The 26,875-nt window shown below is 45.3% G+C and overlaps 1 protein-coding gene across 1 annotated transcript in view; it reads left to right on the forward strand.

Annotated features, from left to right (window-relative positions):
- TMTC1 (transmembrane O-mannosyltransferase targeting cadherins 1) overlaps window positions 1–26,875 on the forward strand; it is a 1,524,654-nt gene that overhangs the window by 701,586 nt on the left and 796,193 nt on the right. Inside the window, exon 8 of the mRNA XM_086952798.1 lies at window positions 15,953–16,142. Within this exon, the coding sequence (XP_086808924.1) occupies window positions 15,953–16,142 (190 nt within the window). The remainder of the gene's footprint in view (window positions 1–15,952; window positions 16,143–26,875) is intronic.

Here is a 26,875-nt window from a genome sequence, read left to right on the forward strand (position 1 = left end):
AAGCTATATAAAAACGCATAAAATAAATAAATAGATAAATAAATAAAACCATGCAAAGCTCCACAATGGTGCTTAATTCTCAGATAAGAACTTGTGTTGCCCATCCTTGGGGGTGATTTTTGTTATTATCGTTAATTAGGATGTTGGTTTAATTGTTTGAAAATGACGATTCCAAAGTTATTATTGTACTGCTGATAAATGTACAAGCAACTCGTTCTTAGGAGTAATGGGTTTGTGTATGCTCACTGGATGTGTTCTTAACAGTATCAGTGATATTCTGACCATACCTTTTGTAAATGTACTTATGAGTACTTATACTTGATCTACTTGAACACAGTATTTAATAAAAATAAGTTTATAAAAAAGAACTTGCGTTGCCTTGCGACGACTTGCGTCACACAAGGACAATTCAAGTAAATCTGCCTCTATAACTAACTAACAATAATTATACTGAATGTAGCTTTTAGCCATTTACTTTCTCTAAAAGTAACTTTTGAGTAGCTATATACGAAATGCATAAGCATGTCATCTATCTCACTGTTTGTGCAAAATACGTTTGATGTTAGTTGCTTTATTGCTGTAAGTAGTGATAAACTTGATGACTTTATATTCTTCTCGTGATATTGCCCTGCCCAACTAGGAAACCCTTTGTTTTAACAGAGTCTATTATGTGAACTGCAGCATCGAGTATCCTTCTTCTGTAATCTCTCTGTTTAAATATGGATATCATCATATTTTTCCTAGAGTGGAAGCATTCCTCAGTGTTGCAGTTCATTGTTGTGCTTTGTAACCCACAGTAGGGGATGCTATTAATGAGGTTGACTGAATGGCTACTTGAGACACGGAGAAGATTATTCCAGGGCAGCTTTTTTTATGATACACTGACTGATGTTGAGTTTGGTGCAACATGTTTTGTTCATTAAATCTAAAAATTCAACTGATCGTTTATCTTGTGAATTTCAGATGTAGTTCATTGTTGTACAAGATTTCAGACATTCAGCAGCCAGCTTCATGGATCCGTTCCAAATGATGAACAAGTCATCAATAATATGGATCTAGGGCCCTTTCCTACTATGGTAATCTGTGAGATGTCATGGAACCTAATACATGTCTGCAGCCTGTAGCACAGCATGATAACAGCCTTCCATTAAAGACCTATTGGCTTTATCAAACTATTTTCAGAATAAATAAGCCAAACCTACTGTCTTTGTCAAAATGTTTATGATACAGAGATCAGACTTATGGCTTCAAATATAAGTTTCTGATTGATACATCTGCCAGTAGATTCCACACCTTGTGAATATCCCCAGCGCCAGCAGCATTCGGAATTTTTTTGTAGCTCTCCACGCCGACGAGGACGACGTCACAATAGCATGTCTCCGCTCGCAGCTCCGCTGACGTCACCGGAGCCATAAGAGAGCTTCGTCGGCGTGATGATGTCAGTTTCCTTTTTTCCGCACCGTTGACGCTAACGGTTTTCTGGGACTCTCCGTGGTTTTGTTGTTAGATTGTGTTTGGGTTGCTTCTCTTGTTTCTTTTCTGAAGATGTCTTCAAGGAAGTTGGTTTCAAGCCCTGTAGGGAGTGTGGGGGCCATATGTCCATCACGGATCCCCCCGAACAATTGTGTCTGGCGCCTGGCGTCGTATCACGATGTCGAGGGGTATGCTTGCAGTCGCAAGATGAACCCAAAAGCTTTAAAGGAGAGAGAGGCCAAGCTGTTCATGGTGAAGTGAGAAAAGAAAAGAGAGGTCGAAGAAGATCAAGATCGAGGTCCTGGTCAAGGTCGAGGTCGAGATCAAAATCAACGTCAGGTCATGCTTCGAAGTCAAAGAAGCACAAGAAAAAGAAGAGACATGGCTCTCAACACCGTTCCGACAAGGACACGGCTCCGAAGTTGGCTTCTTCAGCTCCTTGACGTCGTTAGGAATTCGTCTCTCTACCCCTTCAGGCTCAAATCAAGGTACTCGCCTGAAGCTTCACTGGCGCATTCTCCGACGCCTGCTCTGTCTCCTGCTCCGGTGGATGAAGTTCCAGTCCCTGATGAATCAGTGACTCCATAGGCTCCTCCGTCAGCGCCGACTGGCCCGAGTCCGGTTATGCATCAGCCGGATACTGTCCCGGTGGCCTACCCACCTTTCCCTGGCTCGGATACGGATCTATCACATTGCTTAAATGTGATGTATGGAGTCTTTACAAGAGCTATGTGCCCGTCTGGGGTGCCTTTGGGTCCCAATGGTCCTATGGCCTTTAACCTGGGAGTTCCTCAGGCTTATGCTCAGGCTCCCTTTATGCGCTTTCTTCCCGCGGCTCCGCCCTTGCATTTCCCGGTGCCGCGGACATCGACGCTGTGTCCTTCATTTCCGGCGCCGTCAGCTCGACCTCGCTCGACTCAGGCTGTGCATCCGGATCCGTGTTCGACGCCGCCTCCGAATCCTTCGGAGTCGTGTCTGGCGCCGCCGACGCCGGTTCTGAGGATGAGGTCGAGGCAAGAGGAGAAGAGAGTTTTGGAGGGGCAACGTTATTGAACAGAGGAAGAAATGGAGGAAGGTGAGCTTGAAGAGTCATAAGAATTATTTTAGGGGTTGAAGGAGGCAAGTGGCCTAGATACATCCCCGTAGTGGGAGCTTTCTCCTCCTTCAGATATTCCTTCTAAAGTTGTGGCTCCTTACCACACAGTTATTAGGAAAGCAGCATAGCCTTTAGATCTTCAGCTTCCAACAGCTGAGTTTAAGTCTAATATTTTTACTGAGGTTCTACATTCTCCCGCCACTGTGATAGAGCCATTATTGCCTTTTAACCCCTTCGATGCTCATGACGGAATGGTTCCGTCATGAGCATCGGTTGAGCTGTGCTCATGACGGAACCGTTCCGTCTTGACCACACCCATTAACATTGGGGCCCAGCACTGGTGATAAATCTGGGCAGCAGTCAAGGTGTTACTGATGCTATCGCTGAACCAGTTTTGGAAGACTGGCGTAAGCCCTTTTCAGCTCCAGCAGTATCAAAGTCTGTTGCTAGGAGGTACAGGGCGGCTCCAGGAGATCCAGATTTCCTTACAACTCATCCTTCTCCTGAGAGCCTGGTGGTTCAAGCAACATGTAGGGGTGGACAGAATTTGTGTAATCGTGTTACGCAAATCTCCGTAAAACGGTGAAAAATCTCAGCGAACGCAGAAACTCTGCGAACATGCCGAATTGCTTGTTCGCAATGCTTTTTTCCTGTTCTCAATTGCTGTTTACATGCTCCGGGGGAAATATCTTGTGAACACGCATTTTGAGAACGCGAACAAGAAAAAAAAATTGTGAAGTCACGGAATGCAGAATTTTGGGCAATTTCGCGTTCTCCGTGGAACGCAAAATTAACCAAATTCCGCAAATTCCTCGAGCGGAACGGAATTTAAAGCACAGGACTAGCTGCTTGTTCTAAGAAATCATCTGGGGCTTTTCCTCAAGTCCCTGGGGACAGAGATTCTAAGAGACTTGATCAATCGGCTAAAAAGATCTTTTCACCAGCAAGTATGGCCTTAAAGTCCACAGACGCCACCTGTCTTTTTGGTCTTTACATACATGCATTTATGGTTTCTGCAAAACAGCTTGCTCCTAAATTGTCTGAAGAGGACAGACAAAATTTTAACGAGGTTTTGGCTGACACATAGGCAGCTGCATGCCAGGTTATACAGAGTGGTCTGGACACTGCAGACTCTGTTGCTAGAATCATGGGTTCTTCGGTTGCCAAGAGGAGAAATGCTTGGCTCAGGTCATCGGAGTTCTCTCTGGATGTGCAGGCGACTCTTCTTGACCTCCCTTTTGATGGCTCTGGACTCTTTGGTAAAAAAGCAGATGCAGCCTTGGAGAGGCAAAGCCACTGCTAAGTCTTTGGGCCTGCAGGTGCAACCTAGAGGTTCCAGTTATTGCAGATACAGAGGTTTTGAAAGGTCGTCCTTTCGGACCTACAGGCAGCCTCAGCAGCAGCAGTAGCAAAATACCCTGTATAAATCATATAGAGGCAAGAACGGAGGACGTCTTCGAGGTCGTCAGCCCTCCTCCTTCTCCTCCTCTACCCCCCCCTCTTGCCAATGCAAAGCAGCCCTAGATCCACCATTCTGGATCTTGTGGGTCCTGTGGGGGGGACGGCTTACCCATTTTCTGCAAGATTGGGAATCGTTAACTACGGACATTTGGGTTCTAAATCTTGTGGAAAATAGGTATGCTCTTCCCTTTTGGGAATTCCCTCCAAATGACACTCCTTGCCAAGGGGTATGCTCAGAGGACCACCTTCTTCTCCTGCAGGAGGAAGTCCTAACATTACTAAAAAGAGGTGCGATAGAGATGGTTCTAGAGCTGGAAAGGGGTCAGGGATGCTGCTCCCAGTATTTCCTGATACCCAAGAAGGATGGCAGGTTACGTCCAATCCTGAATCTCAGGATCTTTAACCTTTTTCTAAAGCATGAGAATTTCAAGATGCTCACCCTTGTGTAGGTTCTTCAAGCGCTGCAACAGTAGGACTGGATGGTGTCCATCGAATTCCAGGATGCGTATTTTCATATCCCAATCCTGAAGTTGCTCAGGAAGTATCTTAGTTTTACAGTAGGGTCGCAACACTATCAGTTTGCATTTCTCCGGATTGGACTTACTACTGCACCTCAAGTCTTCACCAAGGTGATGGCAGTGGTGGAAGCCCATCCCAGGAGATTGGGGATTCCAGTTTTCCCCTACCTGGACGACTGGCTGCTCACAGCGGGGTCGCCAGAGAAGGTTCTTCATCATCTGCAGGTGAAAACCCAGCTGTTGCACACATTGGGTTTATCAATAAACGTGCCCAAATCTCACCTGGTGCCCTCTCAGCACAACCTGTTCATAGGGGCGGTACTGGACACTACTGTGTGTCGAGCATTCCCACCTCCACAAAGGATTCTCGACATTCAGGAAATGATCCCTTTATTCTATAGTGGAGCGGTTGTTCCAGTCCTGAAGGTCCTTCGCCAGCTCGGTCTGTTTGGTTACTGCATTCTGTCGGTCAACCATGCATGCTGGCATATGAGGGCACTCCAGTGGTGCCTCCACAGGCAGTGGTTTCAACACAATGGGGATCTCAGGGAGTCGAGGGCAATCTGTCTCAAGGAAAACCCTTCCATCTTCCTCCATCGGTGGCAACAGTGATAACGGATGCATCCAATCTAGGGTGGGGTGCTCATCTGGGGGACCTGGAGATCAAGGGTCTTTGGTCTCCAGAGGAAAGATTGCTTCACATCAACCTTCTAGAGTTGCGGGCGATACGTTTGGCGCTCAAGGCCGTCCTCCTTTCCCTTCGCGGTCAGTCGGTTCAAGTCCTAACAGATAACACTACTGCAATGTGGTACGTCAACAAGCAGGGAGGAGTGGGGTTGCATTGTCTCTGCAGAGAGGCTCTGGTCCTGGGTTCAGGACCACCAGATTTGTCTGATGGTAAATCATCTGGACAGAGTTCTGAATGTGCGTGCAGACAGTCTCAGTTGGCAGTTCTCTGCCGACCACGAGTGGAGGCTTCATCCGGAGGTGGTTCGTCACATCTTTCGGACGTGGGGAACCCCTTGAGTGGACCTGTTTGCCACTCACGAGAACGCTCACTGCCTGTCATTCTACAGTCTGCAGTTTCTGTTGCAGGGAGCTTTGGGGGATGCGTTTCAGTTGAGTTGGGGCTCCTAACTCCTTTGCGCGTTTCCTCCCATTCCCTTGATTCCTCGGGTCTGAGGAAGATTCGCCAAGACCGGGCCCAAATCATATTGATCGCCCCGGATTGGCCAAGAAGGGTGTTGTACACAGATCTACTTCACCTCTCATTGCACCCTCCGCTCCGTCTCCCTCTCAGGGCAGACCTCCTCTCACAGTCGCAGGGGCAGGTTCTACACCTCCAGAGCTTACTACTTCATGCCTGGAGATTGAACGGGGCAACCTGATTTCTTTCTCTCTCCCGCCTGACGTGGTGGACGTTTTTTTATCGGCCAGGCGACACTCTACCAAGTCTATCTATTCCTACAGGTTGTCCAAATTTGTCAATTGGTGTGGAGAGAAGTCTATTGACCTTTTGGGAGCTCGCTTATCCAACATCCTTCAGTTTTCTCTCTCTCTAGCCCAGTAGGGCTTTGCTGTGGCTACTGTGAAGGGCTATTTATCGGCTTTGTCGGCTTTCACTTGCTTGCCGGATTAGCCGTCTTTGTTCAAGTTGCCCATTGTGTTAAGGTTCATCAAGGGCCTTACTAGCACATTTCCGCCCACTCCCTTTATTGTGCCTCAATGGGACTTAAATCTTGTCTTAACCTACTTGATAGGTTCTCCCTTTGAGCCCTTGCACCAGTGTCCCTTGAGACTATTGTCTTTTAAAACAGTATTTATTTTTGCCATTACCTCGGCAAGGAGGGTAAGTGAGCTTCAAGCTCTGAGTTCAAAGCCCCCGTTCTTGACTATTCATGCTGATAGAATGGTACTCAGGACCAGGGCTGCTTTTCTGCCTAAGGTGGTAACTCCCTTCCATCTGGGGCAGTCCATTACCCTTCCTACCTTCTATCCTCCACCTTACCATTCCAAGGAGGAGGAGTGACTTCACCGCTTGGACCCTAAAAGGGCGGTGAGTTTTTACTTCGATAGGACTAAAGACTTTCGTGTGGATGACCAGGTCTTCGTGGGCTTCATCGGCTGCAAGAAAGGCAGAGCAGTGCACAAGCACACCCTTTCCAGATGGATTATCTTGTGCATCAAGATGTGTTACTCTTTGGCGGGTAAGGATCCTCCAGAGGGTATAGGAGCTCACTCTACCAGAGCAAAGTCTTCTACATCTGCCTTATCTAGTGCTGTTCCTGTGGAGGACATTTGTAGAGCTGCAACATGGGCCTGCCTCCACACTTTCGCAAAGCATTACTGCTTAGATTCCGAGGTGAGGAGGGACAGACACTTTGCAAGTTCCGTCCTACAGGACTTTTTGGTATAGAAGGGTGGACACCCTCCTCCGGGAGTGGGGACTGCTGTGGGACTCTATTCACAAGGTGAGGAATCCACTGGCAGATGTATCCATCAGAAAAGCAAGTTACTTACCTTTGTTAACGCTTTTTCTGGTGGATACAGTATCTGCTTGTGGATTCTTCACTGACCCACCCGCCTCCCCGTTGTCCATCCTTGTATACCTGCCATGGTGATCATTTCTATCTGTTACTTTCAAAGGAAGTGTATTATTCTTTTTGCTTTACTACATTGATTTCACACTGTGTGTGTTGGTTTGAATACTGTGTACTGTGTATACTATATATATTTGTGTTGGTCTGTCCGTATGCCTTGAAGGCACGGCAAAAAAAGGGCAGTACTAACGTCATCACGCCCACTAGGATCTCTTATGGCTCCGGTGACGTATGCGGAGGCGTGAGCAGAGCCATGCTATTGTGACGTCGTCCTCATTGGCGTGGAGAGCTACAAAAAAAATTCAAATGCTGCTGGCGCAGGGGATATTCACAAGGTGAGGAATTCACAGGCAGATACTGTATCCACCAGGAAAAGCGATACCGAAGGAAAGTAACTTGTTCTTTACCAGTAAACCTATCAGGCTTGTGCCCTTTATCAATGGCTTGTCACCATAACCAACTTAGCCTACTGTATTGAGCATGAGCTTTCCAACAAGGCAACTGTCAGGCATACAGTCACACAAGTAGAAATCTAAGCAACATTACAGTTGACAAACCAAAAGGCTAGATCTCAAGGATTAGCACAGTGTCAGAGGGAATAACCAACACTAATACCCTATCCTACTACAGTAAACTGCATGGGCGGCTCCTCCGCAACGACGGACAAGCATTGCCCCAGTTTCTCAGAGCCAGCACCGGAAAAATAAAATTATATAATGTAATTGTTTTATTTTTCAGTTGCTGGCTGAGCCAGCGTGCAGTATTGACGGGCGTGCCAGGGCTTTGGGAGTGGGTAGAAGGAGTGCTATGTTCACTTCTAATTTCACATGTGTGTTTGGTTTTGTGTCTCAGGCCGGCTAAACACACATGTGCACTTAGGTGTCTCCAGCCCAGCTGCAATGAGCTGGAGAAACCCCATAGACTCTGTCGTGTCGTGCTAGTGGGCGCCGGACAAACACCAGACTCTGGACACAGGTAGGTTGCTCAGTGTTTCCTTTATTTCTTTCTCTTAGCTGCTGGCCACATGTACGTCCGTCCCCATGCCCGTCCTGGTCAGTCTGTCCTTCCTGTCCCTAACTGGATGTGGTGTCCGGTGACCTGGTCACCTCCCTCATGACCCACAGGGTCCTAGTGTCCTCCTGTCCTGTCCCCCTATCTGTCGGGCCACGACATCTCCCCCTTTGTTGTAAGCAAATGTTCATAGTACAGTTTACTCATTGTTGTGTTGAGAGAGAGAGAGAGAGAGAGAGAGAGAGAGAGAGAGAGAGAGAGAGTGTGTGTGTGTCCAGGTGTCTGGTCGACCCGTCTCTCCAGTTTCTGACTGCTACGTTTCATCAGTTAGTCTCTTGTCCCCTTGCATTCCTTTTCGGTCGCTATTCTCTGCCATCTGCTTTTTCTTCTGTTTGTCGGTTGTCCTCCTTCTGCTCTCCGCTTGCCAGCCTCTCTTCGTCTATTTCTAGCTTCTTGCCGTGTGCCCAATGTCCTGGGCTAGCTGGCACTATCTCTGTTGGCTCCTCTCTTTCTACGGCCGCCCTTTGTTTTGTTTGTTCCTTCAGTGATTCTTTTTCGTTCTCTTCCTCTTTCTCTGGTCCCTGCGTCTTCTCTTCGCTTGCTTTCAGTGCGTCTTTCATTTTCTTCCTTGTCATATGTCATAGTTATGAGACCCATTGTTTGGGCGGTGCTGTTGCTCAGCAGGCATGGTCCTGGGACGTCGCCTTTCAGCACATGGATGTCCTCTTTGTTCTATTTGTTTGTATACTTCAGTTCCTCTGTGAACTTTCTCAGGTTTGTTACCTGTTTCTTTGACCCCCAGGTGAAGATCTTCACCTTGGACGCTCTCAGTGTTGGCTTTGCTTCCATCTTCTCGTACTCTGATGCACACATGACATTGCATGTTGCACCACTGTCCAGTACAAATTCCGCTTCATGTGCTCCTACTCCTATCTTTGCCAAATCCGTCTTTTCTTGGGTTCTTCTGCCTGTACGGTGTGCTGTTTCTCCTTTTTCGTCTCCCCCACTCAGTTCTGTGTGAACTTCCGACATGTGGTATAGTCTTTCCACTTTCTCTTCTTCCTCTTCATCGCCTGACTCTCGTGATGAACTTCTCCTTTCTCTGTCGACATACCTGACGTGTCTTGTTGTCGTCTCTTGTTGTTTTCCTGTTCTTCCTCTGTCATCTCTGAATTGTACGCCTTGGCACATACTGGCGTAGTGGTTTCTTCCATTGCATCTTTTGCACGTTTGGCCAAACGCTGGGCACGGGCCTCTGTGTGGAAATTCCATTCCGCACCTGTAGCATGTTCCTTCCGGTTGTCTCCTCTCTTTTTGTTCCCTCCAGTCATTTTTCCACCGGCCTGTGCGATATTTGTTTGTCATGAGGTGTGCGTTTTCAATTTCGACGTTCTTCCCTCTTTCCATTTCCTTGGCATGTTCCGTTGCTCTCGCCTCTGCTCTCGCTAGTGACAGGATGTTCTCCAATGAGGTCGGTTCTTTTAGTATTCTTGCCCTGAATCCTGTGTCACAACAGCCTTCTATGATCCGTAGCCTTATTGCTTGTTCGTTATCGAATTTGTCGAACTCACAATGTGTCACCAGTTTTCTCAGCCTTGTTGCGAAGTCATCTAGCGTTTCGTCGACTTGTTGACACGCAATAGTAAATGTATATCGTTCAAAGTCAACATTCCGTTGTGGGTCAAATTTGGCCGTTAGGCATTTCTTTAATTTCTCATATGTCTTTGTTTCTTCGGTAGGCAGTGTCACCAGAAGTTCTTCGACGTCATCCCCTGCTAAGTTCAGTAGTAACCCTAATCTCTTTCCGTCTGTTACATCTGTCGCTTCCATATATCTTTCAAACCGTCTGATCCACTTCTCCCACCTGATTCCTATTTGTGGCTCCGATAAGTTGAACGGCAGAGGCCTCCTGTATTGTGCGCTGGGTTTTGGGTCTGCCATTCTTGCCTTCTTGCCTTTATATGCTCTTCCCTCTTTTTTTTTTTTTTGTTCTTTCGCTCTTTTGTGCATTGTTCTATGTTTCCTTTGCTCTTTGTCTTTTCTTCTTTTTCTTCTTTTACTGTCTCTTTTGCTTCTTTTCTTTCTGTTTGCCTTTTTTGTCCTCTTTGTTCTTTTTGTGATCTTTGTCCCTTTTATTTCTTGTTTTTATTCCTTTATTTTACTTTATTTAGCCTCTTCTGGGCTTCCTTAGTCTTTTTTTGTCTTTATTCTTGTCTTTTTCCTTCTGTTTTTGCTTTTCTTTCTTGCCTGACCTTAAAATGGCCGCCCTGTTGGTTTCTATGGTCTTTCTTTTTCTTGTCCTTTTCCCAAAATGGCTGCTTCTCTTCTCGCGAGATTTCGCGATCGAAATCTCGCTCGCCTGACTTCAAATGGCCGCTTCCCCGATCTCTCCTCTGATTGGCCCAGCCGCCTGATCTCAAAATGGCCGCCGAGACTCTCGCGAGAGCTCGCGCCTCTATTTCGAGATCACGCGTTCCTTCGCGCTTACGGCAGTTTGCTGGTGATTCTTCAGAAGCGGTCGGGTGGGCTCCGATGTCGCTCTTTTCCTCCCTTATTTCTTTGCACATCCAGGGTGGGCACCTGGTTCTTCCTGATGCTCTGATGTCGCCGTCGATCGATGCACGTCGATCTATGCGTCAGCTCGTTTCCCCTTCGTCGCCAGTTGTCGTGTCGTGCTAGTGGGCGCCGGACAAACACCAGACTCTGGACACAGGTAGGTTGCTCAGTGTTTCCTTTATTTCTTTCTCTTAGCTGCCGGCCTCATGTACGTCCGTCCCCATGCCCGTCCTGGTCAGTCTGCCCTTCCTGTCCCTAACCGGATGTGGCGTCCCGTGACCTGGTCACCTCCCTCATGACCCACAGGATCCTAGTGTCCTCCTGTCCTGTCGCCCTATCTGTCGGGTCACGACAGACTCGTGAGCAAAGCGTCTTTTCAGCCGGCTCAGGCCAATCTCTGTGCTGCTCTCACAGTATGAGAACCGTGCGGGATTGCACAGGGAGTCTGTAGTCCCAATGTCTGCTGGAACCAGGAAGACCAAGGCGCTACGCGTGAGGAGGCCGGCAGCTGCAGGTAAGATTTTCTTTTTTTTTAAATGATTAAACTTCCTAACCCCGTGCGCTCCACAACCCGCTCACCACTTTTAAACTGAGATGACATGTATCAAAATATCTCTGAGCCTATTTAACTATCTTAATAACTATCCATCTTTAAAAGGTTAAGCCCTCTAACTTTATCATACATTTTCTCACTATACACACATCTAGCGTATAGCATGGTCAGTGGCTTGCCATAACCAACAAAGCCCTGTTGTGTTGCGCACAAGCTCTCACACATGGCAACCAGTGAAGAACAAACACCGTAATCATTGAATTATCTCGATGAAGTTATTTAATAGCAATGCAGTCGCATATGTGTGACTTTAAAGGGCACACTCCTCTCAGCACAGTGGTGTGTGTGTGATGGTGATGTCAATCAGAATATCTTTGCTTTATAAAGAGCCTGGCTCAAGTAGCCTGATGAACAAATGATCACAGCTGGCTTGAGGGAAAGCACTTTTTCTGGGAAGGCATACACCGTTTTGACAAATCAAAAGCTGCTCTCAGATGAATGCACATCTGGGCGGAACCACAGTCTCTCTCTCTCTAGTAATCCTGAAAGCTCTAATTGTTAACATATATGGGTTGCGCTGTCAAGCCAGACCTAAAAACGAACTGTTTATTAGCCAATTATAGCTGGAAGTTAATGAGGTGCTGGAATTATTCTATAACTATTTTCATCGTAAATTAGCCTTTTTTTCTGCCTGGGATCTGTCATCTTTAGAAATATCTTTTGAGAGGACATAACCACGATTGATTTTCTGCTGTCTGTAGGCCCATTAGGTCACAGAGGTAACCTTGAAAATAAAGAACATTTCAGTCATTAATTTCAAAATGACATCATTAGAGTGGGTGTTCATTTCTCACCAGCAACACAATGAGGATGCTTCATAATGAGGTGGCGGGTTCACGAATTAGTGAAGTTGGTTCCATATTTCCCATGAAAACGTTCAGGGCTCGAATGTATTCAGTTATCATTTTGGGAATTGTGCAGATGACTTCCCTGTTTTCGTTTACAAATATATTGTTTCCCTGTGTCTGCTCTTTTGGGATCTCCTGTGACAGCGGAGTGATTGCCACTTAATTTTTGAGTGGTTGCAGGATGGGATTACTACTTGAGGGCTCAGTGCACTTACTAGTGGGGTTTGCTTCTCTGGCAGCCTGCTGCTAACTGTTTCAGGTCAAGTGGCTCATCAAGTGACGTGCTATTGTGACTTGGCCGAGTGGGTATCTGAAGATGGCTGTCTTCTGGGCATAGCAGGTAAGGGCAGTTGTGGCTCTTTTTATGTCCCTGTTGAAAGACAGCGGCTGTTAGAAAAGGCCACTGTACGACATTAAGACAGTTTTTGTTTGATGTCTGTCTGGCCCAGCCTTGGTGACAGATCACTGGGTCCATCTCTATATTAGGAAACCCACAAAATAGGCTAAGTGTGAATTATGTCACATATCACAAACTGTGAACGTTTTAATGAACTATTTAACAATAAAGAAGCATAGAGAACAAGGCGAGGAAAAGCTATGTGTCGTGCATGGCATTAGGACAGGAGAGTGCATCTGCCTGCTCATAATAAAATGAGCGCAGCAATTAAAAATACCATTCTACTTGCTCTCGGGCATCTGTGAAGAGCCTGAAATACACTTTTAGAGTCCAAATCTTCTTGGCGATTGTTTATTTCAAACTATGATAGTGGGGTGTAAGACTGGTTATATTGAATATGGGATCTGCAATACCTAAATCTATATATTGTTCACTTATTTCAATTACTATCCACTTTTACTAAGAAAATGACATCCCTATTTCTTTCGACACTGTACGCCAGAGCATTGTTAGATTATGATGGAAGAAGTTGTCATCTGTTATTTGACATTTGAAATCCTCTAGCTAAAAGAACTGACACTTTCTCTCACCGAGTGGCTGATAGTTTAGTAAGTGCTTGAAAGTAATGCATTACGGTATACAAAATGTGTTTTTTTTTTTTTAAAGGAACGAAATTCGCACAAACAAAATTTGGCCTGATTATCTAGGTAGGTATTTGACCGTTACAATGTAAAGGGCTTTTTGAACTAGTTGAGAAAGATACCATAGACAAGAGTTTAGAGATCAAAATGAGCAAGGCAACTTGTGCCACATTTATTAATGAGCTGTATGCAGCTATAGGAAAATTGTCTTGTTACAGAAAGCGCCAGGGGGCACATATCTAATTATAACTCCCGGAGCAATGATGTTGGCTGTAAAAAAACGCAGACTATTTAGGGCATGTGGTCTAATTTGAGTGGCAAATTCAGTGTATAAAATTGGCCCTTTGTTTTAGGTATACGTATGAAAACCATTAAGTAATATTATGTTGAGTAGAATTGTCGGCGAGCAAACAGTGGCGGAGAGCGTTGCCCCATTAGCATTGTCCCACTGCCCTCTGAGCAGTTAATAAAGGAAAAATAAATGATAACGCATTGTTTATCATTTTATTTTGACATAATTGCTCCGTTCTAGGGGCGGGGCAGACTAGGCTCTGCAGAGTAGGTGGAGGAGTGGTGAGTAAATCAGTGCGCATGATGGTTTGACCGGCAGTCTTGGACCGGCCAAACAGTCATGCGCAAGGTGCATTACAGTCTGGGTGGAGAACATGCACTGGCTCATGGGCCCTGTCTGAGCACACGCTCATAGCAATCACAACGCTGTTGTCACCAAGACAGCAGTGTTGTGATTGGCTTAGGCGGGGAAGCCTGTGTGCTTCCTGCTTCCGGTCCGGAATCAGAAGAGAGCGACACGTAACATCGGTCCTCAGTGCCCATGTAGAAGCCAATGGGGGCCTAGCATCCCGCCAGGCAGGCTTCCGGCCTAGGCACTCCACCGAGTCCGTCGTGGTGTCGGTCCTGAATAACCTCAGGGAGGGCATGGACCAAAACAACCACCAGGCTCTGGTGCTCCTCGATCTCTCCGCCGCCTTCGACACAGTGGATCATTCCATCTTACTTTCTCGTGTCGGAGCGGCGGGGGTCGAGGGCTAAGCCCTGGTTTGGCTATCGTCCTTCCTGAGGGACCGCACCCAGGCGGTCCGGTTGGGGGATTTCTCGGCCACCCAACTCAAGGTCACAAGTGGTGTTCCCCAGGGTTCTTCTCTTTCCCCTCTTTTGTTTAATCTCTACATCTATCCTCTGATCTTTGCACTTCAGCAACTGGAGGTCACCGTTTATAATTATGCGGATGACCTCCAGCTTATCTTTAATCTTTCTTCTTCTTCTCATTCCATTTCTAATTTTCAGACTACTATGATTTTCATCAGGGACTGGATGAACCACAACCATCTGAAGTTGAACCCCGATAAACGGAATTGGTTCTTACGGGTGGTTCTTCCAGTCCTTGGAACTCTTCATTCTGGCCTTCTTCTTTTGGACCCCCTCCCACGTCTTCTCCCTCAGTTAAGACCCTGGGCATTAAAATCAATAATCATCTCACTCTTCATTCACAAATAAGTTCTGTTGTTTCTTCCTGTTTTCTTGTCCTTCGAACTATCCGCTCTGTTTCTCGCTTTTTTTCTCCCCTTGCACTTAAACTGATCATGTCCGCTCTGGTGATTTCCCGGCTGGACTACGCCAACGCCCTATACAACGGCATTCCAGCGTATAGTTTGCGGAAGCTCCAGCTGGTTCAAAACCAGGCAGCCAGATTGGTGTATGGCCTCCCCCGTTCTCATCATTCTACTCCTTTACTGAAGGCATTACACTGGCTACCTGTCAGCCAGCGATCCCTTTTTAAAACTGGTTGCATGGTTTTTCAGGCGCGCCAGGGTACAGCCCCTGCCTTCATTTCTTCCCTGCTAAAAGAGTACACCCCTGCTCGTGAGCTTCGTTCATCCACCCAATCACTTCTCCAGGTACCCCGTTACAGACGTAAGAAATGGGGCGGAGCCAATTTTTCATTCTTGGCACCATTCTTTTGGAATTCCCTCCCCGACCACTTACGTCTGGCCACACATTATTCCCTTTTCCGTAAAGATCTTAAGACTTTTTTGTTCACCCAGGCTTTTCCTAATGTAAACTGACCTTGTTTTCTGTTCATCTCACCAGTACTTTCGTTCCTACTGCTAAATTAGTCTCCACAGCGCCAAGAAACCACACGGTGAATGTAGCGCTATATAAATATTTTAAATTCAAATTCAAATTCAGAGGTGGTGTTGCAGTGGGTGAGACAAAGAAAAATAGGGATAGGGAACAATTTTCTGAACGTTTCTTCAGAGTGCAAACTTTCGGTGAACACCAATAGAAATGAAAATAATGTTACATTATACTGAATTATATATGTATCAGAAAATAAATTTTCCATCATTGCAAAAACCTAATTTGAACCACTGCCTGCTCATGTCGTTCTTATTAAATCCCGCTCATCGAAGTTTACCTCTTTATCTGGCAGTCACAGAGTGTGTTCCACTGTATTGTGCTTTGTTACTATTTATCATAATTAAAACAATAACGTCGAAACGCCACATACATAATCAGCATATTACTGATGACCTTGATTCCATGACCATGTAAATCCATCAAGTATGCAACATTTTGATTGTGTATGTGTTAAGAAATCCTCCTTTATAAGGTATGTATCAACACGTGTATTGATGTAGCAAAAGGTTTTGTTTGTGATTTTAACATTTTGATTTTATTTTTATCTCGGTTTAAATTGTATCCATTTTTTATTGCAGGTTTCTTACATACTCCTACCTCCTGGCATTCAACACGTGGCTTCTTCTTGCACCAATTACTCTCTGCTATGACTGGCAGGTTGGCAGTATTCCTCTTATTGAATCCATATGGGATGCCCGAAACCTAGCCACTTTACTGCTGCTACTGGTGATGGTGCTGTTGAGTCTGCATTGCCTATCCGCATTTAAGGTATTTTATTTTAGCTTACAATATTGTTTGTACTAATGCTATGGAGATTGATGAAGCCATTACATTCTCTGTGGCATTTTACAGGGAAATCGGGGTTGTAAAATGCTTATTGAACACTTTCCTGCATATGTCACCTCTGCTTAGTGCACCTCTTCACTCTACTCTGCCCATGCTATACTTCTACTGAAGAGGACTGATTCGAAAGCAAGTTAAAACATATTTGTATGTGACAACCACTGAGCTATTGCTTTCTCAAGATCCTCCCTACCCCTGTTGTTGCTCCTTTCGTTTCTCCTTCTGCCCCATCATGTCTCTACTAACTCCATATTCATACTGGAAGGGTGTGAGTCACAGTGTTGATTTAATGGCTATCTGGGCCTTTACAACATAGGCAATTTACTACATGACTTTTACCTTCAGGACTGATGCCCGTACCTTACTGGTACAGCCAATATGGGTAGGTTTTATTGCAGCACTCTAGTGAAGCTGAATTGTGATTATCCTCCCTTCTGCACGTACTGTTCCTTGTTCAGGGCTTGATTTGTGCAATTCGAACCTGTTAGACTACAATTCATGGACCAATTCGCGAAAGATATGTTAAAGTGTCTGTTACAGATCAAGAGATAAGAGCCCCCGCCAAATAGCTGAAACAAGTAGTTTATTCAGCGAGACCGTCGCCATTGCACACCTTGGTGTATACATGAACTCATATTTGGGTATTAATGTGACAGGTTTGGTTCCTCCTGGTTACCGTGCCAGTATATCGTGAAAGGGAACACCTATTGATTTAAAACACCCAGCCCCAAGTGAATTACATGCAATAAGGTGCCCCAGAAGACCCTGCTCCCAGGCTTCTCTTGTTGTATCTCACGGTAGGAACACTATATCCCCACCAAGTAGGCACGTGCAACACGTGCAACAAATCAGCAACTAATGGCGCGTGAGCTCTGTCATGCCACTTGCCAGATGATGTAACCCTTTGGCAAAGTCACAGCCGCCTCACCCATCTCGCCTTCCCTCAGGTGCTCCTGGACAGCGGTAATGGGTGCCTCTGCTCCTCCCAGCCGTTGGACCACACTAACGACTCTGGTGTCCGTCTTCCCTGGATTTCTTTGTCCTCTTCTCTGCGATCCTCCAGTCTGTCTTTCTGCTGTGCTGACACCACCCTCAGTCTCTCCTCTATCCTGCACCCAACTTCCTTCTCAACCTCTGGCCTATGAGGCATCTGCTGAGGAAAAAGGGGTGGATCCCGCCCAACTAGAACGCTAGTTAGGGCACCCTCAGTGCCCCCAGGGTCCCGCCATCAGTTACCACATGAGGAACACCACAGATGCCAACTGCTCCTTGTTATGTAGTATGTGTCATATAAGTAATGTAATGTCTTAACCTCTTGTGCTAAAAATATACACTGCTCCAGATGTGCATATTCTATTCTTATTTATTACCTCATCTATATCTCAGGGGCTTGTTTTGCATTTTTGAAAACAGAATAAATAAATAACATCATATTGCAGTAGTGCTGCACATATTATATTGGTTCCAGCTTGCCAAAGATCATTAGTTCAAGCTGTGCAAGCACGCCGGTGTATTTTAGGTTTTATATGTTGCTCAGTAAGGGCCAGCACCTGCTTGCAAGCGCTGTGGGAGGGCTATGTTTGGACATAGATGGGGGAGGATGACCTTGCACCAGTTATTATCTTGTGATGTGAAGAGTCCGTTAGGGCCATTAGCCTGTTGTCGCAGGAGGGTTGTCAGTGATTTCCTTCACTTCTTCCAGTCTACTCCATGGCGTAGAGGAATAGAAAAATATTGATAAGGCATGTGACCTTTTATGGTTCCACCCCATAACACCTGAATCTGGTAGTATGGGACTTTAGTTTATTATGGACAGTCAACCCTGTGATTCTATCAATTTCATTATATCTTTGGCCACGCAGTCATGTCTGGAGTTGTGCATGATGCAGAGAAGTTAACCCTTTGCTTGTCAAGGAGTCATTAGAGGGCCACTAAAGAAGGCAAGAAGCAACCAGCTCACTTGTAGTCTACGATGAGATGGACAGATTTAAGCGTGGGTGTTGAAGAATGAACAATAGTTTGTTGATAACAAAGAGGCAGTGCTTAATTTGAGCCTGTGGTTTCTGGTGCTCGGGACCGGCACTTATTTGTCGGCACTGGCACATATTTGTCAACTCCGGCACTTATGTCAGCTGTCAAATGGTGGCGCTGTTTGTGTAATTTAGAGATGAGCAGAACAACAGTTGTTTATTAATTCAATGTACATTCAATGCAACTAACTCCTGCCGTCCAAGCAATTCTTTTTGCTTTGGGGGCCTCAAACAGACTGAATGGTCGCATTTGTACAGAGTGATGGTTTAGAGGGGTTGAGGTACTGTCATTGGCAGTGATGGCTCGACCAATGGGTAGTGCAAGTTGCAGTGGCCTCCCGACGAGGGTCCTGGGACTTTTTTTTACAAATTAAGTACTGCAGAGAGGACAACTGCAAGAAATAAATTGGTCACTTACAGTCAATGGGTGGCGAGTCCTAAAGTACATAATTTAATGTGCAAAACGTTCTGAAGAACAGATAATAGAAGAACAGTACTCTGCAATTTTTTTAATTCTATGTACAAAGTTTCCTCTGTTTGCTATTTTTCCGTAAGAACTTTTTTTAGATCTTATAACCTCTTTAATAACTCAATTGAAACAAATATTTTACTGAACCTGTAATCCTTGACTGTTTTACAGCCTTTGGGATAAATTCAACGATTTATGAAGTTTTAATTTGTTAATGTTTTTGTCAGTGCTCCAGTATCTGATTTGTTTCTGTTTAAATAATCCTGACATAGATTTTATTACGGCGTGCTGACCGCCTATTCCCCGTGGGAGTCAAGCGTGCATGGTAAATTTATTGAATCAGTAAAATAAAGTAATGCTGCAGAACCAGCAGGGAGGGAGCCCATTAAATCTGCAAATTACTGTGTCCACTAGCTCTTCTGCATGAACGAGAAGGGCTTTCATGTTTTACAGTTTGTTTATGTGTAAGGACATTATTTAGGAGTAAGTACATACATTTTTGGGCAGTGGTTACAAGTATGAAGATGGAAGCCTAAATATAAAGTGAAAGGAGTTGACTTAATCTCCAGTTGGCATTTATTTTCAGCTAAGAACAGTCAGATACGTGATACTACTGTAGAAGCACTGTCTGCATTCACTACACAGTGTGGATATTACCTTCACCCCCATATGTGGAAAATCCTGTCTGAAATTGTTTCTAACCTACCACACCATGTCCATTTTGAACGACAACATAAACTACACAGGGCATATGTTTTCTTCATGAGGCTTTGTTGCAGTTGCTTTTGTATTCAGTAATGGATCCATGTGTCTGTGTGTGTGTGAGTGTGTGCGCGTGTGTGTGTGTGTGTATGTATGTATGTATATGTGTATATATATATATATATATTCACAGAAAAAACCATAGGTTATAGTGGATATATAGTTAGGAATTTGCATTTACAAAACCTTGAAAATTCAATGAAAAAACCATTGGTTTTAGGCCATATATAGTTAGGGATTTGCATTTACAAAACCTTATTTTACTCGTATAAAACCATTGAAATTCCATATATAGTTATAAGCGCTAACTATATATCGCGCACCCGCAATCCACTGCTGATGATGTCACATATTACATCATTCATGACATGGTTAGTGACATCACTGATGACATCACTGATGACATCTCAAATGACATCACTGATGACATCACTGATGACAACATCCAGTGACTGTATGTTTCTGTAAAGTTAAAATATGTCTTACATATTGAAGAATGAGTGGATGTATAAGTGTCTGGATGAAGGATTTAGTAGGTGCATGACTGACTGTATGAGTGAGTGATTAAATGTGTCTCACTGAGTGCATGGGTTAGTGACTAAACTGTTTTAATTTGTGCATCATTATATCTGTTGTTCTACAAACTGCTACATATGTTGATCAGTAGCTATATGAGTAACTGTATGGGTTATTCATTGGTTGTCCAAGTATTTGTATGGGAAACTGAGTGTGTGTGTATGGGTGGCTGGGAGGTGTGTGACTCTGTACATAGATGTGTGAGTAGTTGATTCACTATATGTATGGGTTCAAAAGTGCATGTGCAAACAACTGTATGGGCGGTTGACTGTGCATGAGTGTATTAGTGAGTGAATGGATATCTCAGTGCTACATGTCAAAGTAAGTACATATGTAAAACACAGTACATGTGAGAGTTGACATATATAAATAACTGTGCATAAGAGCCAGTGAATGTGTGAGTGGCTGTATGGATCATTGTGAACATGTATCAGGGATTGTATAAGAGAGTAAAGTAAATGTGTTAGTATATGTTTGAATAAGTAAGGTGTGTATAACTGTATAGTTGAGAAAATGGAGGTGTGATTGATTTTTTGCATAACTGACTAGGTGTGTGAGTAACTCCATGGATGAGTGACAGTCTGTGACTGTCTATTTACACTGATTGTATCTAAGGTTATATTAGAGTCTGAAGAGGTTCATGGTATTATCACATGAATGATATCATCAGTGATATGATCAGTCATGTCAAATGAGATGTTATCAGTGATTTTATCAGTGATGTCATTTGAGATGTCATCAGTGATGTCATTTGAGATGTCATCAGTGATGTCATTTGAGATGTCATCAGTGATGTCATCAGTGATGTCACTAACCATGTCATGAATGATGTAATATGTGACATCATCAGCAGTGGATTGCGGGTGCGCGATATATAGTTAGCGCTTATAACTATATATGGAATTTCAATGGTTTTATGCGAGTAAAATAAGGTTTTGTAAATGCAAATCCCTAACTATATATGGCCTAAAACCAATGGTTTTTTCATTGAATTTTCAAGGTTTTGTAAATGCAAATTCCTAACTATATATCCACTATAACCTATGGTTTTTTCTGTGAATTTCATTGTTTTTTTAATAGCAAATATGAAAAGCTTTAAAATGTCAAGTACGTGATAGATAAAAACATTTTCGTATTTATGCACGCTGATGTGCTTTGAACGCTGCCCCCCCCCTCCCCTCTTTTCTCTTAGTAGTACTCTCTCTTTGCAGATAGTGAACGGTAGTTAACGCAGGCCTTTGCCCCCGTTGTAATCCGTCGTGCCTGCTTGTCTCTCCATTTGATTGATTGTTATCCAAGCATTTACTGTTTTAGAATTGGTTCTCTTTGGATCATTCTCTATTTACAAACAAGCACAAAGTCGCAATACTCTGTTTAGTCTTTGCAGATCGGGAAAAATCGTGTAAAAAAAAATAAAAGTAATCGAGCAAAATCAGTACGCCACTAATTGGATCTTTTTTTGACCTCGCTAAAATAGAAATATTATAAACAACCCTCCATGAGAAATACGAAAATAGTGAGATGAACTGAGCTCCACACCATGAGGGCTGCAAGACAGCTCGGCTCCATCACCCATCCCGCACAAAATAACGACAAACCCTATGCAAATATTAAAAATATAGACAACACACCAGCAAAGAAACAGGGTAAAACATTTTATTAAAAAACTATTTACATAACGTTGGTTTATAAGATGATGTCAGTAGTGGACCGATGTGTGAATAGGTCGAAAACAGCACAAGGCTCCAAGATCCGGATGGCAAGCTCCTGGATGTTGGGTGCCATAGTTCAGAGTTCTGAGTTTGAGCCTTTTTCAATGCCTGTGCTTTGTTGTTTCCCCTCCATCAAAAACAAAAAAAATATATAAAACTGTGCAAAAATACAAAAAAAACAAAAAATGTTTACAAAAGCAGTGCTTGTAAGACTGTCTGAAGCTTATTTCCACCTACTGCAGCTTCACTATTCTCAAAGTAAGTGAGGGTCGTTTGTGGACCTGACTGCATTTGAAAACAATGTTATATGGTACCTCCCTAAACCGCTTGACGGAGGCCCCCGAGGGACGGTGTGATGGCACGGACTCGGAGAAGACGCTTGGCTCCGACACCCTCCCCAAGTCTTATAGCACTGGTATAGCCTGAGATCGCCCCCGACATAGGCGGCCGGCTCCCGGGGTCCGGCGGAACTTTTTGCCTTTTGATGACTCTTCAATTCTGGACCTTGTCCCACAATCCGTTTGACCTGAAGACAAGCTGTAGTGGGGCGCCCCTTTACCGTTTCAGTTGCCATTCCGCCCGCTTTTGCTACACTGTGCCTCTTCCGCCATTCAGCTGTTTACCGCCTGCTCTTGCGACTACAGCGTCTCACTCATCATGTAGTTGAGTTGCTCCCGCTCTTGCGGTGCAGCGATAGGCGGCTGCCACAGGACTCTCAAAATGGCGGCCGGCTCTTCGGTTTTGGGCCTGGTCCACTAAAATGGCCCTGGGACACCTTTGAACTCGGACGCTTGTCTCCTAGGGCTTGGGTCCCATTCTCGAAAGCGTCCCCTCAGCCGTGAAGATTCTACAAAAGTCTTGGGGTCCTCCGACTCCCGCAGACTTCTGGTGGGGAGCGGCTGCCATGTCTGCTCGTGGAATGGCCACGACGGAGCTACGAGATGGAAGTGCTCTCATGCTGACGCCAGCTTTAGTCTGAAACATCCAGAAACACTGTAGACTACCAATTCGATCAGTTCCGGTAGCGCCCCAACATGACCCGGAAGAGAAGAACTTGCCCTCCCCTCTTTGACTGATGGTTCTTGTTGCCTGTCCCCTCTGTTGTCATTTAACAGAACTTTTTGGACTACTGAAAGGGGTTGTGTTCCGAACGCTGGTTGGTGGAGACATTTTGACTATATTCTTGACCTACGTTGTCGCGTAATGCGTTATATGACACGCCGCGTTAGCGCACCCGGAAGTGATCCGAGGCGCGGCGCGCAGCGCGTAACGTAAGCATAACAGGTCATGTGACTTGTTAATAAAACTTTTCATTGGTTCATTTTACTTTTGTTATTTTAATGATGAAAAGCTTGGTCATATGACCTAAAAATTACGCTTTTTATTGTTTTCGAACATTATTTTTTTTTAAAACATATGTTATAATATTCCAGGCTAATGTACTTTCCCGGAAAATGTACAACTGTCCTGCAAGTAAAATATATTCCTTTTTCGAGAAAAAGGGCGTTTCTTCGTTCCATGACGGAGCCGTTGAGTAAAAGATACTCGGCCTGCTGTCTTAGTCGCCGATACGCCTGATTATCAGATTCTTATCGATCACTTTATGTTGCAGGAGTGGAAAACACAACTGCCCTTGACCATTTATCTTTACTGCGTTCCTACATATTATACCTTTTATCCGTCATGTAATTGGACTGCTTTATTTCACTTGCCTTTTACTGATTCGAAAACAGTGACTAAAAGTAAAAACTTTACCAATGTAAATACTACTACCGTGTTTTGTTTTAAAAACCTTTATTGTGAAAATGTCAGTATACAAATACGGGCCTATAACCACGTGGGCCGGCCACGAAGCAAACTAAAATCGTATATGATGAGGAGACATTTACACTGTAGAGGAACGTAACGAGCGGGCCATTAGGTTGCAAGAACTAAGGTGTCTAACAGTTGCGGAATCGGTGGACGTACATTTTGTAATTAAAATAAGACAGGGCCACTTACAATAACATTTTCTAGATATACATTTGCGGGCAAGGAGTTACGAGTCCCATTTATACCGGCGCCATTTTGGGCGAGTCCGGGCAGGTCCAAGATATAGTCAAAATGTCTCCACCAACCATCGGCCAGACCAGAACCCCTTTCGGCCCTTTATGCTACAAGATGGTGTCTTCCATTCAGAAAATATTGTTGGCAGCATTTTGAAAGGAAACAGAAACAGCCGTTCTCCTAGTGAGTTTCACATTGTTACATTTAGGAAGAATGTTGAAGAGTAGTATGTGGAAAATCTGAAGCCATTTTTCTACAAACTCTCAATCAGACTTGGATGGAAAAAAAATCCTGAAGAATGTACAAACTGAAAACCAATTTTTGTCTGTATAGCATCAACAGCAACGCTTGAGTCAGCTTTGTGTCAAGCCGCCATTTTCATTCAATCAATAGCGTCCCCTGCACACATTCAGGGACCTGGTCGTGTCTTCAGATGAAACGGATTGTAGGAAAAGAAGCAGAAAGGAAAAGGCAAAAAGTTCCGCCGGACCTCGGGAGCCGGCCGCCTATGTCATGTGCGACCTTTGGCCACACCAGGGCAATAGTGAAGCTGCAGCAGGTGCAAATAAGCTTCAGACAGTCTTACAAGCACTGCTCAGAACTCTCAACTATGGCACTCAACATCCAGGACTTGCCATTCGGATCTTGGCGCCTTGTGCTGGTTCCGACCTATTCACACATCGGTCCACTACTGACATCACCTCATAAGCCAACGGGGCACCCCACGCCGACTTTCGGCACAGCATTGTAGGATGGCCACACCAGTGCGGCAACTTGCTGGACACCACCTCGGTGCCATCCGGATCTCGGCGCGTTCGAGTCACTGTACCGCAAGAGTGACCGCAACTCAGCTGGACACGCCGTCTTTCGGCGCAGCATTGTAGGATGGCCACACCAGTGCGGCAATTTGCTGGACACCACCTCGGTGCCATCCGGATCTCGGCGCGTTCGAGTCACTGTACCGCAAGAGTGACCGCAACTCAGCTGGACACGCCGTCTTTCGGCGCAGCATTGTAGGATGGCCACACCAGTGCGGCAATTTGCTGGACACCACCTCGGTGCCATCCGGATCTCGACGCGTTGTGCTGCCTTCGGCCTATTCGCACATCGGTCCGCTACTGACGCCGCCTCACGTGCCAACGGATTTTCTACGCTTTTTGTAGCCCTATGCCGCAGAACAGGTCATGTGACTTGTTTATAAAACTTTTCATTGGTTCATTTTACTTTTGGTTTCCTAAAGATGGAAGGTTTGGTCATATGACCTAAAAATAACACTTTTCATTGGTTTAGAACATTTTTTTTTCCCAAACGATGAAAGCCCCACCTTGTTTCTGGATCATTCAGACTGAAGCTGGCGTCAGCATGAGAGCACCACCATCTCGTGGCTCCGTCGTGGTCATTCCACGAGCAATCATGGCAGCCGCTCCCCACCGGAAGCCTGCGGGAGTCGGGGGCCCCCAAGACTTTTGTAGAATCTTCACGGCGGAGGGGACGCTTTTCGAGAATGGAGCCCAAGCCCTAGCAGGCAAGCGTCCGAGTTCCAAGGTGTCCCAGGGCCATTTCAGTGCACCAGGCCCAAAACCGAAGAGCCATCCGCCATTTTAAGAGTCATGTTGCAGCCGCCTATCGCTGCACTGCAAGAGTGGGAGCAACTCAACAACATGGTGAGCGAGACGCTGTAGCCGCAAGAGCGGGCGCAACTCAGCTGGATGGCCGCCACCTGGGGAGGCCCGTTCACGCCGCCTCCCCCACGCCCCCCCCCCCCCCCCCCGGGCCGCCGCACGCCAATTTTCGGAGCAGCATTGTAGGATACCAAAACCAGTGCGGCAGTTTACTGGACATCACCTGGGTGCCATCAACATCTCAGCGCGTTCTGCTGCCTTGGGACTATTCGCACAACAGACCGCTACTGACGAGGCCTCCCCCCGCACCACCCGGGACGCCCCACGCCAATTTTCGGAGCAGCATTGTAGGATCCCAAAACCAGTGCGGCACCCAGGCGACATCACCTGGGTGCCGTCCAGAACTCTGCACGTTGTGCTGCCTTGGGACTATTCGCACAAAAGACAGCTTCTGACCATTGTTGCTTTTTTGGGTGAAAAATGTTTAAATGTTTTTACAGTTTTTGTTCCGTTCATTATAGTTAAATGTTAATAAAGTTTTAAAATCTTACTTTGTTGGAGTGTTATCTATTTTTTTTAAAACGGGTGAATGGGGCCTTGAATCGGGTTACTGTCATGTGTGGGCTTTGGAAGTGTGCTGCTGCAGGATCGGACATTTCAAACTCAAATGCACGTTCTTTTTCTTACCTTTCCGAAGCATGGAGCGCAATAGCAGGCAGAGAAAGGGTGATGCACGTGTTGAACACTACCTGACCTGGCAAGTTGCTGGCAGTGCCCCCCCGCCCGCTCCTGAAAGAGGGCACACACACACCGCCGCCCCGAGTACTTCACAAATCTTTAAAAGACCATGCGCTTGTTCATGAGGCTTAAATGGTTTATCACCTCTTCTAGAACCCCTGCATCGACCCTCTGACGTTTCCTGGAAAAATTACCATGTAACACAATACCAAGCCCTGTCAGCTGAAACCCCCAAGGAATCATGGGGCATATTATCAAGGGGGTTTATCTCCGCTTTTTTGGCTTTAAAAGCCATGAAAGCGGAGATAAAATTATCTCCCTATTACCAAGCTGTCGCTAACACCAGTTAGTGACAGCTAAAAGGAGATAGCGACCATCTTGGGCCCCGCTTTGCATGTCAGTGATACTTATCACTAATGACATGCAAAGTGGCGTGCCAAGATGTTAGCGACTGGAAACAGTCCCTAACATCGCTATCTCCTATTACCAACTTTTGGAGATATTCGCGCTAAGCGCGAATATCTCCAAAATCTAACACCTGCCCTGAGCAGTTCTTAGCCATGTTATCCAATGGGAGGTGGATAACATGGCTAAGAGCATTTGCTCGATAAATACATGAATATCGCTGACTTTTCTGCGATAATAGCAAAGTTTATCTGCGATAAAAATCGCCGATGTGCGGCGATAATTTTTGTCTCTAAAC

This window comes from Lissotriton vulgaris, chromosome 1_2, assembly GCF_964263255.1.
Source record: "Lissotriton vulgaris chromosome 1_2, aLisVul1.2, whole genome shotgun sequence".
NCBI classification, from domain to species: Eukaryota; Metazoa; Chordata; class Amphibia; order Caudata; family Salamandridae; genus Lissotriton; species Lissotriton vulgaris.